The 9,991-nt window shown below is 40.0% G+C and overlaps 2 protein-coding genes across 2 annotated transcripts; both read right to left on the reverse strand.

Annotated features, from left to right (window-relative positions):
* Positions 1-644: 644 nt before the first annotated feature.
* LOC137955389 (purple acid phosphatase 3-like) lies at positions 645-2,723 on the reverse strand. The gene is made up of 7 exons (XM_068802304.1): positions 2,425-2,723; positions 2,031-2,187; positions 1,839-1,946; positions 1,572-1,699; positions 1,346-1,474; positions 1,186-1,253; positions 645-1,110 (listed from the first exon to the last, which is right to left on the reverse strand). Exons 1-7 carry the CDS (start codon positions 2,602-2,604, stop codon positions 903-905), a joined length of 978 nt encoding a protein of 325 aa, XP_068658405.1. The 5' UTR covers positions 2,605-2,723; the 3' UTR covers positions 645-902.
* A 1,246-nt stretch (positions 2,724-3,969) lies between these two features.
* On the reverse strand, positions 3,970-6,263 carry LOC137955470 (purple acid phosphatase 17-like). Its single transcript, XM_068802421.1, has 7 exons — positions 5,919-6,263; positions 5,332-5,488; positions 5,121-5,228; positions 4,908-5,035; positions 4,658-4,786; positions 4,462-4,529; positions 3,970-4,352 (listed from the first exon to the last, which is right to left on the reverse strand). The coding sequence occupies exons 1-7, from the start codon at positions 6,105-6,107 to the stop codon at positions 4,145-4,147; spliced, it is 987 nt and encodes a 328-aa protein (XP_068658522.1). The 5' UTR covers positions 6,108-6,263; the 3' UTR covers positions 3,970-4,144.
* Positions 6,264-9,991: the final 3,728 nt, after the last annotated feature.

A 9,991-nucleotide genomic window follows, 5' to 3' on the forward strand; every position in this document is an offset into this window, starting at 1 on the left:
TCCTCCTAACTTAGAAAAAATTAAACATTGTCTTCCTTAGCGCGCGTCGTCTTCCTCAATGGCGGGCCAGTGGGCAACGACGACGGAGGCGATGCTCCGACGGTACACCGAGAGGGAGAAAAGAGGGAGGCCGAGAGAGAACAAAATCCGGGAGGCCAAGATGCTTTGTGACAAAGGTTCGGCCTCCCATGCTCTGCGACAGAGGTTGAGAGGGAGAGGAGAGGGAGGCTGAGAGGAGGGAGAAAGGCCGACAGGGAGGGGGGGAATGAAGTGAATGTAATCTCACTTCAATGTAATTTATTCTACACTAACGCCATTATTTAATGAACTAAGTAATGTGGGGGGAATTCATTCCACTTCATTGTGGACTAACCCCTCCTAAATGTGAAGTAAAAGGAAGTTTCCTTATATATATATAACTCGCTAGAATGCCATATCTTTAAATGTTGTCGGTTAAATATTGTATTTTAAAATAAACTTATGAACTGAGATCTAATTGAAAATTTTAATTTTACCCTTAATTCAAATAAAGAATCATGTACCAGTGTTATAAAAACCAACCACCCGGTCCGATTCAAATGCGTTTAACTCTCGGTTAACCCAGATGATGTCAACTTGATATCATATTTATAAAAATAAAAAAATCGGTTAATGGTGGTATTGAGCCTTGCCCCTAAACTGCAAAATCCCATGGAACTTTCATAAATTGGCCACATTCATACCCTTTTTTTCTTTTTCCGCTCAACGTCTAAAGCCTTGAGGACACGCAACTGAACTTCAAGCACCAAACGTGAAGTTTCCTATGTCACTGGCCACAGACTTTGGCTGTTTGCAATAAAAAAGGGGTGGTCCACACTGCATTATTTGCATTGATATAGTTCATCATAAAGCTAGATAGATATTCACATGGTCTGGACTTGGTTGGTCATCTTCAACTGGTGCAGACCACTGCCAAAGACGTCATAGTAAACGATGGACGCATCTGCTTCTGTTATTTCTACCCACATGAACCCCTGTCCATCATAAAAGAACTCCAATCCCTCCTGGTTAGACACCTTGTCTCCTCTCCACGCTTTCGAACCACCTCCACTCGTTAGGAATTGGATTGAACTGCGTTAAGAAACTAATTAGACCCCAACTGGAAATTAAATTTGTGTTTTAATACAGTAGAAATACGTTCTTCACCTCTCGGTATCACTGATCCGTTCGAGACAATGGTCGTGGCCGTTGATATAAAAGTCGACGTCGTGAGCCTGAAGGTTCAATTTGAGAGGAAAGCCTTCAATATTCGTTTCGGAACTGTTTATTTGAGTAACAGAGGCTGGTTATAAATTAATTCAATTACCCTGAGCAATGGGAGAAGAAGATCAACCAGCTCTTGCGTGTCTCCGTGATAGCCCACACTCCGGATGGTGTGGTGGCCCACGACGACTTTCCATTTTGCCTGAGATTCTCTCAGTGCCGTTTCAAGATCCTGGTACAGGACACGAAACGTTGAACTCCATCGTTTTAATTTACTGATCAGGTTCTCTGAGAGAGGGAAAAAACCAGTAGTAGCCGAGTGATACTACCTTCAGTACGTTAGCGATGTATTCCTCCCTTGGTGACACATCTCGCCAGTCATAAACACGATCCTTGGGGTTGGTAAAGTATTTCTTCACAAATGGAGTCGTGTCTACGAAGAAGAATTCCACGATTTCTGCGAAAGAAGTATAGAAGAAACCAAGGAAGGAGGACGCCTGTTAGTTTCTCCAACTCGGAATCTTTTCGATCATCGAGGAGACCTTGACGGTGATATCAAGGAATTAAATACAGATTTGGAAGGAAGGCTATTCTACCTGCGTTTACAAGAAAATTTCTTAAGCACAGCCATCTGCTATCAATCTCGCGAAGGAAGGGGCTCAGTTGTGCAACGGCGTCACCTCTGTAATCGTGATTTCCCAGCACTGGAACGAACAGCATGAAAACATGAAATCTGTGAAGGAAAAAACAAAGACTAAAGGAAGACATGATAACGAGAAGATATATACCGCTGTACCACTGCTTCTTCAAACTCTCAGCCGTGTAAATCTTCGTGAAGGACTCTTCGAATGCAGGATCGTCTATGCCCGTCAATCCATCGCCGTAGAAATTATCGCCTGTGGAGATGACGAAGTTTATGTCCAGTTTCTCGCCGATCACTCCCATCTATAAGAAAGAAATCACAACTCGATTGGAGAGGGTATACGCAATATTTTGAAGTAAATTACCGATCCAACAAGCAATGCTGATACAATCCAACAAATAAAAGAGATAATAAAATTAAAATCCTGTGGAGACAGTAATTTAGAATCAACTAGGTAGGCAGATCCATCGATAATTGAGTGAAACAGTCTGGATGAAGGGATCATAAGAAAAAAACAGAGACATGTATTCGAAATTAACCTGGGAGGCGACGAGAGTTTGGTTGAACTTTCCTCTCCTTCCCCAATCTCCAACCACCAGAAAGCTAACCGAACCATCACCTTTCCTGGGTTGATCAAACCTCCGGAGCTCAGCCATGGAGACACTTGCAAGGCAGAGACTGAGACAAGTAAAGAACGAAAGCAGAAACCTCGAAGCCATTGGGCACCTTAGCAATACAAGACAGGATGAGGAGAGAGAGAGAGCGAAAGGAGATGGAAGAGGAGAAGCACTGAGAAAGGAAGGAAGGGATATTCTTTCAATGATGCTACAGTGGTCAGGCTTACGTGAAAGCTTATAGGCCTCATCTCCATATACGATGGACGTCGACGTGAGAATATCGATCAATTCGTCGCCCTTGTACAAAAAGAAATTGCTCAGTGGCCCATGATCTGGTAACATGACGGTATGGGATTTCCATACACCGCCGAAGTCTACTTTCCAATGAATGAAAGGGAGAAAAAAATACCACCTGAGCGACTGTTGGTTGCCACATTCTGAAAGTAAAAAACACCCGACTCATTCATTGTCATCCTGTCTTTTTCCGTCATTTTTTCGCCGGCGTAATAAGAGACGGTAAAGTCTCTGGCTCACCTGAGCGACTGTTGGTTGCCACATTCTGAAAGTAAAAAACACCCGACTCATTCATTGTCATCCTGTCTTTTTCCGTCATTTTTTCGCCGGCGTAATAAGAGACGGTAAAGTCTCTGGCTTTGTCTGACTAGCGTGTTGAGGACGGATATACGAGAGGGAACCGAAGAGAGGAATTCTGCATTAGTTATTACATTTCCTGTGGTCCTATCCGAAGCGGCATCATTGGAAACCAGTGACAAGACCTTTATGAGATAAATGGGGCTTGCCCATGGTTGCCACCTGCCATGCGGATATAAATTATTTGTCCGCCATGACGAACGCCCACTCGTGCAGCACATGGTGGGAACGGCGAATCAAAGCCTAAACAGCTGGTTTTTAAAAAGTGTGGTGCTTCCGTTTTTGCTATAAAATAATGGGAAAGGTGTCGCCACTCGCCAGTCCAGTCCACGGCGAGGGAAGAAACTATAGATTTCTTATTGCATGTTATCCGATTCAGTTTATTGTGAGGAGACTTCGACGTCGAACAAACAACCAAAAAGCTTAACTGACATACCGCAACGCCACCAGGTACCAAACGAATACTGACTGCACCAGAAATTCGCTGGCGGAGTAGCAGCCCGGTTTTATAATTTGAAAAGATGGCCGGGCGCCATCACAGTTCACACAAATGCTCCCACCCAAATGCTAGCTTGGGAAAGAGACTCAGAGACTGGGACGGATAGTAAAACATATGCAATAATTGCAGTTTAGGGTTTATTTGGGTCTAACCCAATTATTGTCCTCATTCCACCTATTATGACACGACCTTCGGTCTTAGAAAGGACTATTAGTATGGCCCACGTGTCCCCAACTTGAATACTGCTTACCCAACCCAACTTCCACTAAGGTAGGAACCAATAATAGAGCTTGAGTTTTTAATGCTCGTGAAAAATGTGAGGTTGTCCGAGCCTTCTCGTAGGACAGGACTTTGGAAAGCTTTGTTTGACTTTTCTGAGCCTTCTACTTGGAAGTAAATGCAAGGTAAAGATAAGATCTGATTGAATTAATCTACAAAAAATACCATTTCCTAAAGGCATATCTAGCTACGATTAATTTCTATTTACATGGGCTAGTAGAAATCGAGTTGTTTGATCTTCCTCCAGCGGTACAAAATCTTGCCAAAGGCATCGTAGAAGACAATTTCCGCCTCTGTGGGCGTCAACTGTAGAGACATGAACCCCTGGCCATCGTAGAAGAACTTCACTCCCGCATGGCTATTTTTAACGTCACCCCTCCAGGCTTTCGAACCAGCTCCACTCGTCAAAAACTGGATCGGACTGCATTGAAGAAATCGAATCCAATTATTTCTCGTAAAAATTAGTTGGTGGGTCATCGAAACCAGACACAGAGCTCCCCGAAATTCAACTACAGATTTGATCGCCGTACCTGTCGGTGTCGCTGATATGTTCCAGGCAGTGATCGTGTCCATTAACGTAAAAATCAACAGCATAGGACTGGCAAATCGATGGAGAGATGCGTCAGTTCATGTACTACCGAGTTTTGTTATTGAAACAACGATTGATTTAAGATAATCGAGAAACTTTCGTCGGTTCTGATGAGGTGTCTCTTGCGATTTTCATACCTTGAGGACAGGAAGGAGTTGTTCCACGAGCTCCTCGGTATCTCCGTGATGACCGATGCTTCGGATGGCATGATGTCCAACCACAATCTTCCAACTTGCAGAAGATTCCTTCAGTGCCAAGTCCAGTTCCTGACCATATCAAATTCAATATATCTCAGCACACTGTGAAACTTTTGACTTCAATTTCATAACAGAAGACCAGATCTCTAGTATCGACTGGCGAGCAGAGAGAAGAAGAGCGATCAGTTACCTTAAGTAGATTAGCTCTGTAATTCTTGACGGGCGAAACATCTCTCCAGTCATACGTTTGGCCATCTGGGTCAACAAAATAGTCCTCCACAAATGGGGTGGTGTCCACGAAGAAAAACTCCGCGATTTCTATCGTTAAATATGACAAGAGTAAGATTAAGAAAAGAGAAATCGATGAAGAAGCAGGGGTTACGGAGTTGCATCCATCTCTCACCTGTGTTGAGGATAAAAGATCTCAAACAAAACCATCTGCTATCGATCCTCCGGAGGACTGGACTCAATTGGGCTACTGTGTTACCCCTGTAGTCGTGATTCCCTAGAACTGCCAAACCAGAAAACGTTTAGAATTAAAACGGTTCTAATCGACTGAAAAGAGATTCGTCACCCTACTCTTCGCCACAGTAATTCTGAACCGCAGAACATACCACTGTACCACTGCCTCTGTAAGCTCCTGGCAGTGTAGATGTCCGTGAATGACTCCTCAAATGCGGTGTCTTGGACGCCTTCCAATCCTTTGTCGTAGAAGTTGTCTCCAGTGGAGATGACGAAGTTTATATCTAGTTTCTCCCCGATCACTCCCATCTAATAACAACGCAGAAATAAGAGATATTAGAACTGGTTAAAAACAAAGATCCAGCATCATTATCCACAAATGAAAAGAAACAGCTTTTCAAACTCATTACTTTCACTCCCATCTAATAAATACTCAGAAATGAGAGAAACTAAAACTTGTTAAGAGCAGAGGACAAATAAACAAAGACCAAGCATAATTACCCACAAATAAAAAAAATGCAGCTTTTGAAAATCATTAGTTTCACCCTCCGAAAAGGTGAGATGAGAGCTGACCAAAGGGTTAAAACTACAAAAAGAAGCCCCCCGCGTTCATCATGCTCATCGTAATCACGTATGATTCAGGCTAATTAGGCGAATAAGAAGAAAAAATGAACATGACGCAGAAGAAGAAGAAGAAACAGAAGAAGAGAAAAAAAAAAAAAAAAAAAAAGAGAGAGACCTGTTGTGCAACTTGTGACTGATTAAAACTTCCTCTCCTGCCCCAATCTCCGACAACAAGCAGACTGAGAGAGCCGTCGCTGTTGGCAGGGTGCTCGAACATCTGGAAGTCAGCTCCGGAAGAAACGAAGCAAAGGATGAAGATGGCCGCGAGAAGAAGCAGAGACAGAGTCAGAGGCGCCATTGCCATGGCTCCGAACAAATCCCAAAAATGGACGATCAAACAATGGAGAAAGGAGACGTCGACGGAGGAGGCATGCGCCAAACCCAAAGTCGCAGCTTTTCTCTGCCGAGAATCTACCTATTTTATAATTTCATGACGACCTTACTCTGTTTTTTTGTTTTTCTACAGATATAGAGAGAGAGAAAGAGAGAGAAGCCAGACAGCCATCCGTTAATTTTCGGTATTCCTTCCTTAACCGTTGCATCCCAGTTGAATAGGCTTCCATCCAGGAAGAATCATCATTCAACCTCTGCCGTCCATCCATCCTCAATCAAATGTTTAAACTCGATATCCACAAATGAACGGTTAAGAATGGATATCCATGTGCTTGATAGATGAAAATTGAATAGTAGCGGATAGAAGCGGCGCCCGACATCCATTTGGAATGGTCGGGCTATTATTTCTCGTTGGGATAATCCGTGAATCTAGCAGGGAATATGCCGCGGAATAATCCACTGTTATAGAGAATATCCGGTGGCATAGATTCTCATATTAATCCACTATTGTAGAGAATATCCGGTGGCATAGATTCTCAGATTAATCCACTATTATAGAGATTATCCGGTGGCATAGATTCTCAAATTATTTCCTCCAGAATTATTGGGCGGACGGCCCAGCGGCTCAATAATTGTGTTACTTATCGGTTGCCGCCCATTGATTGAGTACGTCATCCCCATTAATTGAAACTGATACTCGATTATATGATTTTGGAGGCCACGACAGATATATTTTCTATTTTGGTCAGAATTTGAGGTAAAAGTGGAAGGTCCACCAAATCCACCTTCTCTTCTCTTTGCTTTGGTGGGATATAGGTTCATTTCTTGGAATTCTGAGTATTGCAACATAAACATCATTAAAAGAAGGTTTAACAGAAGAGTTAAGCACCACCTTAGTTTTGTAACTTCAAGATAGGGTTGTAAGTTGGCAAGACATATGGTAGAAATCAATGTTTCTCTCTCTTTCTTGGGTTGCAATGGCAATATAATAGTAAGAGACCTCAAGATCTAGTACAGTACTCGAGGAGATTGTCATCTTATTTTGTCATATACATCTCTTGAAAAATATCATAAATTTTCTACAAACTGTCAAGAGTGCAATAGAACATAAAAACGGGTCTCCTAAAGATCTTTCATTGTTTCCAAATGAACAAAATCGTTAGCAATTAATTCATCCATGTTATTTATCAGCCAACTTATGACTAAATTATCTTCTGTCAACCACTTATGAAAAGAAGAGTCTTCTTCAACAAGTACAATAGGTGGTTGTGTCAAGTGCCCTGCTTGATCTCTTGTTATAAGAAATCTGTTGAATTTCTAGAAAAGATAAAAACTTCACTGACTTGTTATAATTTGAATACTTGATCCTCCTTTTTATAATAAAGGAAACAAGTATAATCCAATTAAAATTAAACTACCCTTGTCCCATTTATACCCAGAGTTAAACACTAAAAGATAAGTCCTAAAATAATTAAACAACTGAATATAAATAAAAAAACTAATATAACTAAAACACCTTTAACTACGACTCTTCTGTGAGACCTCTTCCTCTCAGACTCTGTAAGAATCCACCTTATTAATTATGGCTTTGGGAGACTTATTACCCTGAGAGTCTTGTAAAGACTATTCCATATATGTTCTTTAACACTCACCCTCAAGCTGGAGTTTATAACTTTAGCTTGCAATGAAAAAGATTCTTGGTCTTCAATTTTATTTTACTAAAAAAACTTCATCTTTTATGCTCTCCCTTTATTGAATATTTTGGTCATGTAAAAATTACCATAATATATAAAACAAAATACCACGTTCATGTAATTCTTCTTCTACTTCTCTCCCTCATGCTGGGGATAAAAAGGACATAGAGCTCAGCTTGGATAAAACACAATATGGGAGAACAAAATCATTCCTAATCATACGCCAAGGCTCCATACACCAGTCAAAACAGTCATAGTCAAAAACACGCTCCGCTCTATTTTAAAGGCGAAAAAACAACCCAACTTTAGGTCTTAACAAAAAAATTATAAATTTTTTAGGGTAGCCCCAACACAAATCACCTCTTGGTAGGGTGGCATCGAGTCGAGCCAAGCTCGAACCTACCTATGTTCAAGCTAGGCTTGATTTAAATATTTTTAACTTGAGCTCAAGTCGAGCCCAAACTCGAGCCTAAAATTATAATCGAACTCGAGCCTAATAATTTTATCCAAGTTCGAGCTCCCAGCTACATTTAAAACTTTGCATAAACTACATATCAAATAAACTATATATAAAATTATGCGTAAAGTTTACATAAAATTGGGCATAAGTTTTGTACATAATATCTGCATAAAATTGTCTATACACTCTACATAAAATTATTCATAAACAGTACATAATACTATGCATAAAATTTATTCAATAATCAAACACACAAAATTAAATAAAATATCAATATCAATTTACAATCACCCAATTAAAAACTATAAATCCAGTATAAATTTATGAACTCTAGTACTTTCTCTTTGTGCTAGAAAACAATATACTAGGTCCCCGCATGAGCAAAATTTCCACCTATGACAAAAACAAAAACAAAAGAATAAAACTTATTATTGTCTGATACAAAAAATACTCTTCAACTACTAATTAGTTAATGTAGTGAAAAATATTAAAATTACCGTGATGAGAAAAAGATGAAAAATCAAACAATTGGTAGCATTATCTCCAGTCTCCTTCTTAGGTTGTAATCATCAAACAAAAATTTAATAAATAAAACTAAAAAACTTACTCAAAATATCATAATAAATAATTATTCAAAAGTAGTTTACCTTTTGATTTTTCTTGACACCGTGAAAAGTCCAAACCCAATCACCGCCACAAATCAAAACTTGAACTGTATTTTGTCCCCAAGAAGAACGATATGGGTCTATTACTCTACCATCAGCACTAAAGGTAGACTCCGAATCTACAGTTGATATGGAAAATACAAGGATGTCTACTGCCATCTTAGATAATACTCGAATTTTTAAAATATTCACTTTCCACCATTCCAAAACATCAAAATCATATCGTGATATTTTCTCACAACTATACACACCTTCTTCAAGATAATTTTTCAATTCTGACTTTGGTGAATTCACTACTTCCACTTGCTTCACATAACTCATTAACTTTGACCAACCTGGACTTGATGAAGAATGTGACCTACGACATGTGGAAACACTCGTAAAGCTAGTACTTGAAGCAATCCCCTCATTACTATTGGAAGATGGGTTCAAGCCCACAAGCCCAAGGCTAGAACCCCACATATCAAAGGAGTGGCAAAATGGCAATTTGAGATAAGTTCCATAAAGATGACATAAAGATGTAAATATGTTGTCTGGTTATATCTTTTAATCTAATGAGTTGTAGCCCTAAGGGCATTGTAACACTATAAATAAGAGCTTTGGCGAAGAGGTAAGACATTTAAGACTTCTCCTCTCTTTCAGAAATCATCCAACTACCCTCTCTTCTCCCTTGACGCATTCTCTCCTTCCCTTAATCCAAACTCTCCTCTCTCACGTCCTTCTCCTTCATCTCTCCTCTCTCTCTTCTCTTCTTCTTCTTCCACGTTAACCTAGAGTCCTTCTCATCGGATCCTAACTTCTACATGGTATTAGAGCTTGGAGTTTAGGATCCCTATTCAAGTAGTCATGTCATCCATTCAAGAAGTTCTTTATAGAAAGGAGTTTTTCCATGAAGACATAGGTAAAATTTTTTTTTTTTTTTTCATATTCCTTCTTTACGGTTTCTATTTTTTTCTATTCTTGAATTCTTGAGTCACATCAAGTCAGGATAATCTTCATAAGCATTGTGAAGATCTATCTTTTATGACTAAAAGGA

This window comes from Aristolochia californica, unplaced genomic scaffold (assembly GCF_029961685.1).
Source record: "Aristolochia californica isolate CCGP_79_NKW_82.1479 unplaced genomic scaffold, dmAriCali1.0.hap1 SCAF_2, whole genome shotgun sequence".
Lineage (NCBI taxonomy): Eukaryota > Viridiplantae > Streptophyta > Magnoliopsida > Piperales > Aristolochiaceae > Aristolochia > Aristolochia californica.

Excerpts from the sequence above, each read along its gene's own strand:
- LOC137955389 (XM_068802304.1), bottom strand. The coding sequence starts at position 2,604 with ATGGCTTCGAGGTTTCTGCTTTCGTTCTTTACTTGTCTCAGTCTCTGC. Across the intron at positions 1,947-2,030 it reads GAAGAAGCAGTGGTACAGCG|TGCTGGGAAATCACGATTAC; the intron begins GTATATATCTTC and ends TGTTCGTTCCAG. Across the intron at positions 1,700-1,838 it reads AAATTTTCTTGTAAACGCAG|AAATCGTGGAATTCTTCTTC; the intron begins GTAGAATAGCCT and ends CTTCTTTCGCAG.
- LOC137955470 (XM_068802421.1), bottom strand. The coding sequence starts at position 6,107 with ATGGCAATGGCGCCTCTGACTCTGTCTCTGCTTCTTCTCGCGGCCATC. Across the intron at positions 5,489-5,918 it reads AGTCACAAGTTGCACAACAG|ATGGGAGTGATCGGGGAGAA; the intron begins GTCTCTCTCTTT and ends CGTTGTTATTAG. Across the intron at positions 5,036-5,120 it reads ATCTTTTATCCTCAACACAG|AAATCGCGGAGTTTTTCTTC; the intron begins GTGAGAGATGGA and ends ATTTAACGATAG.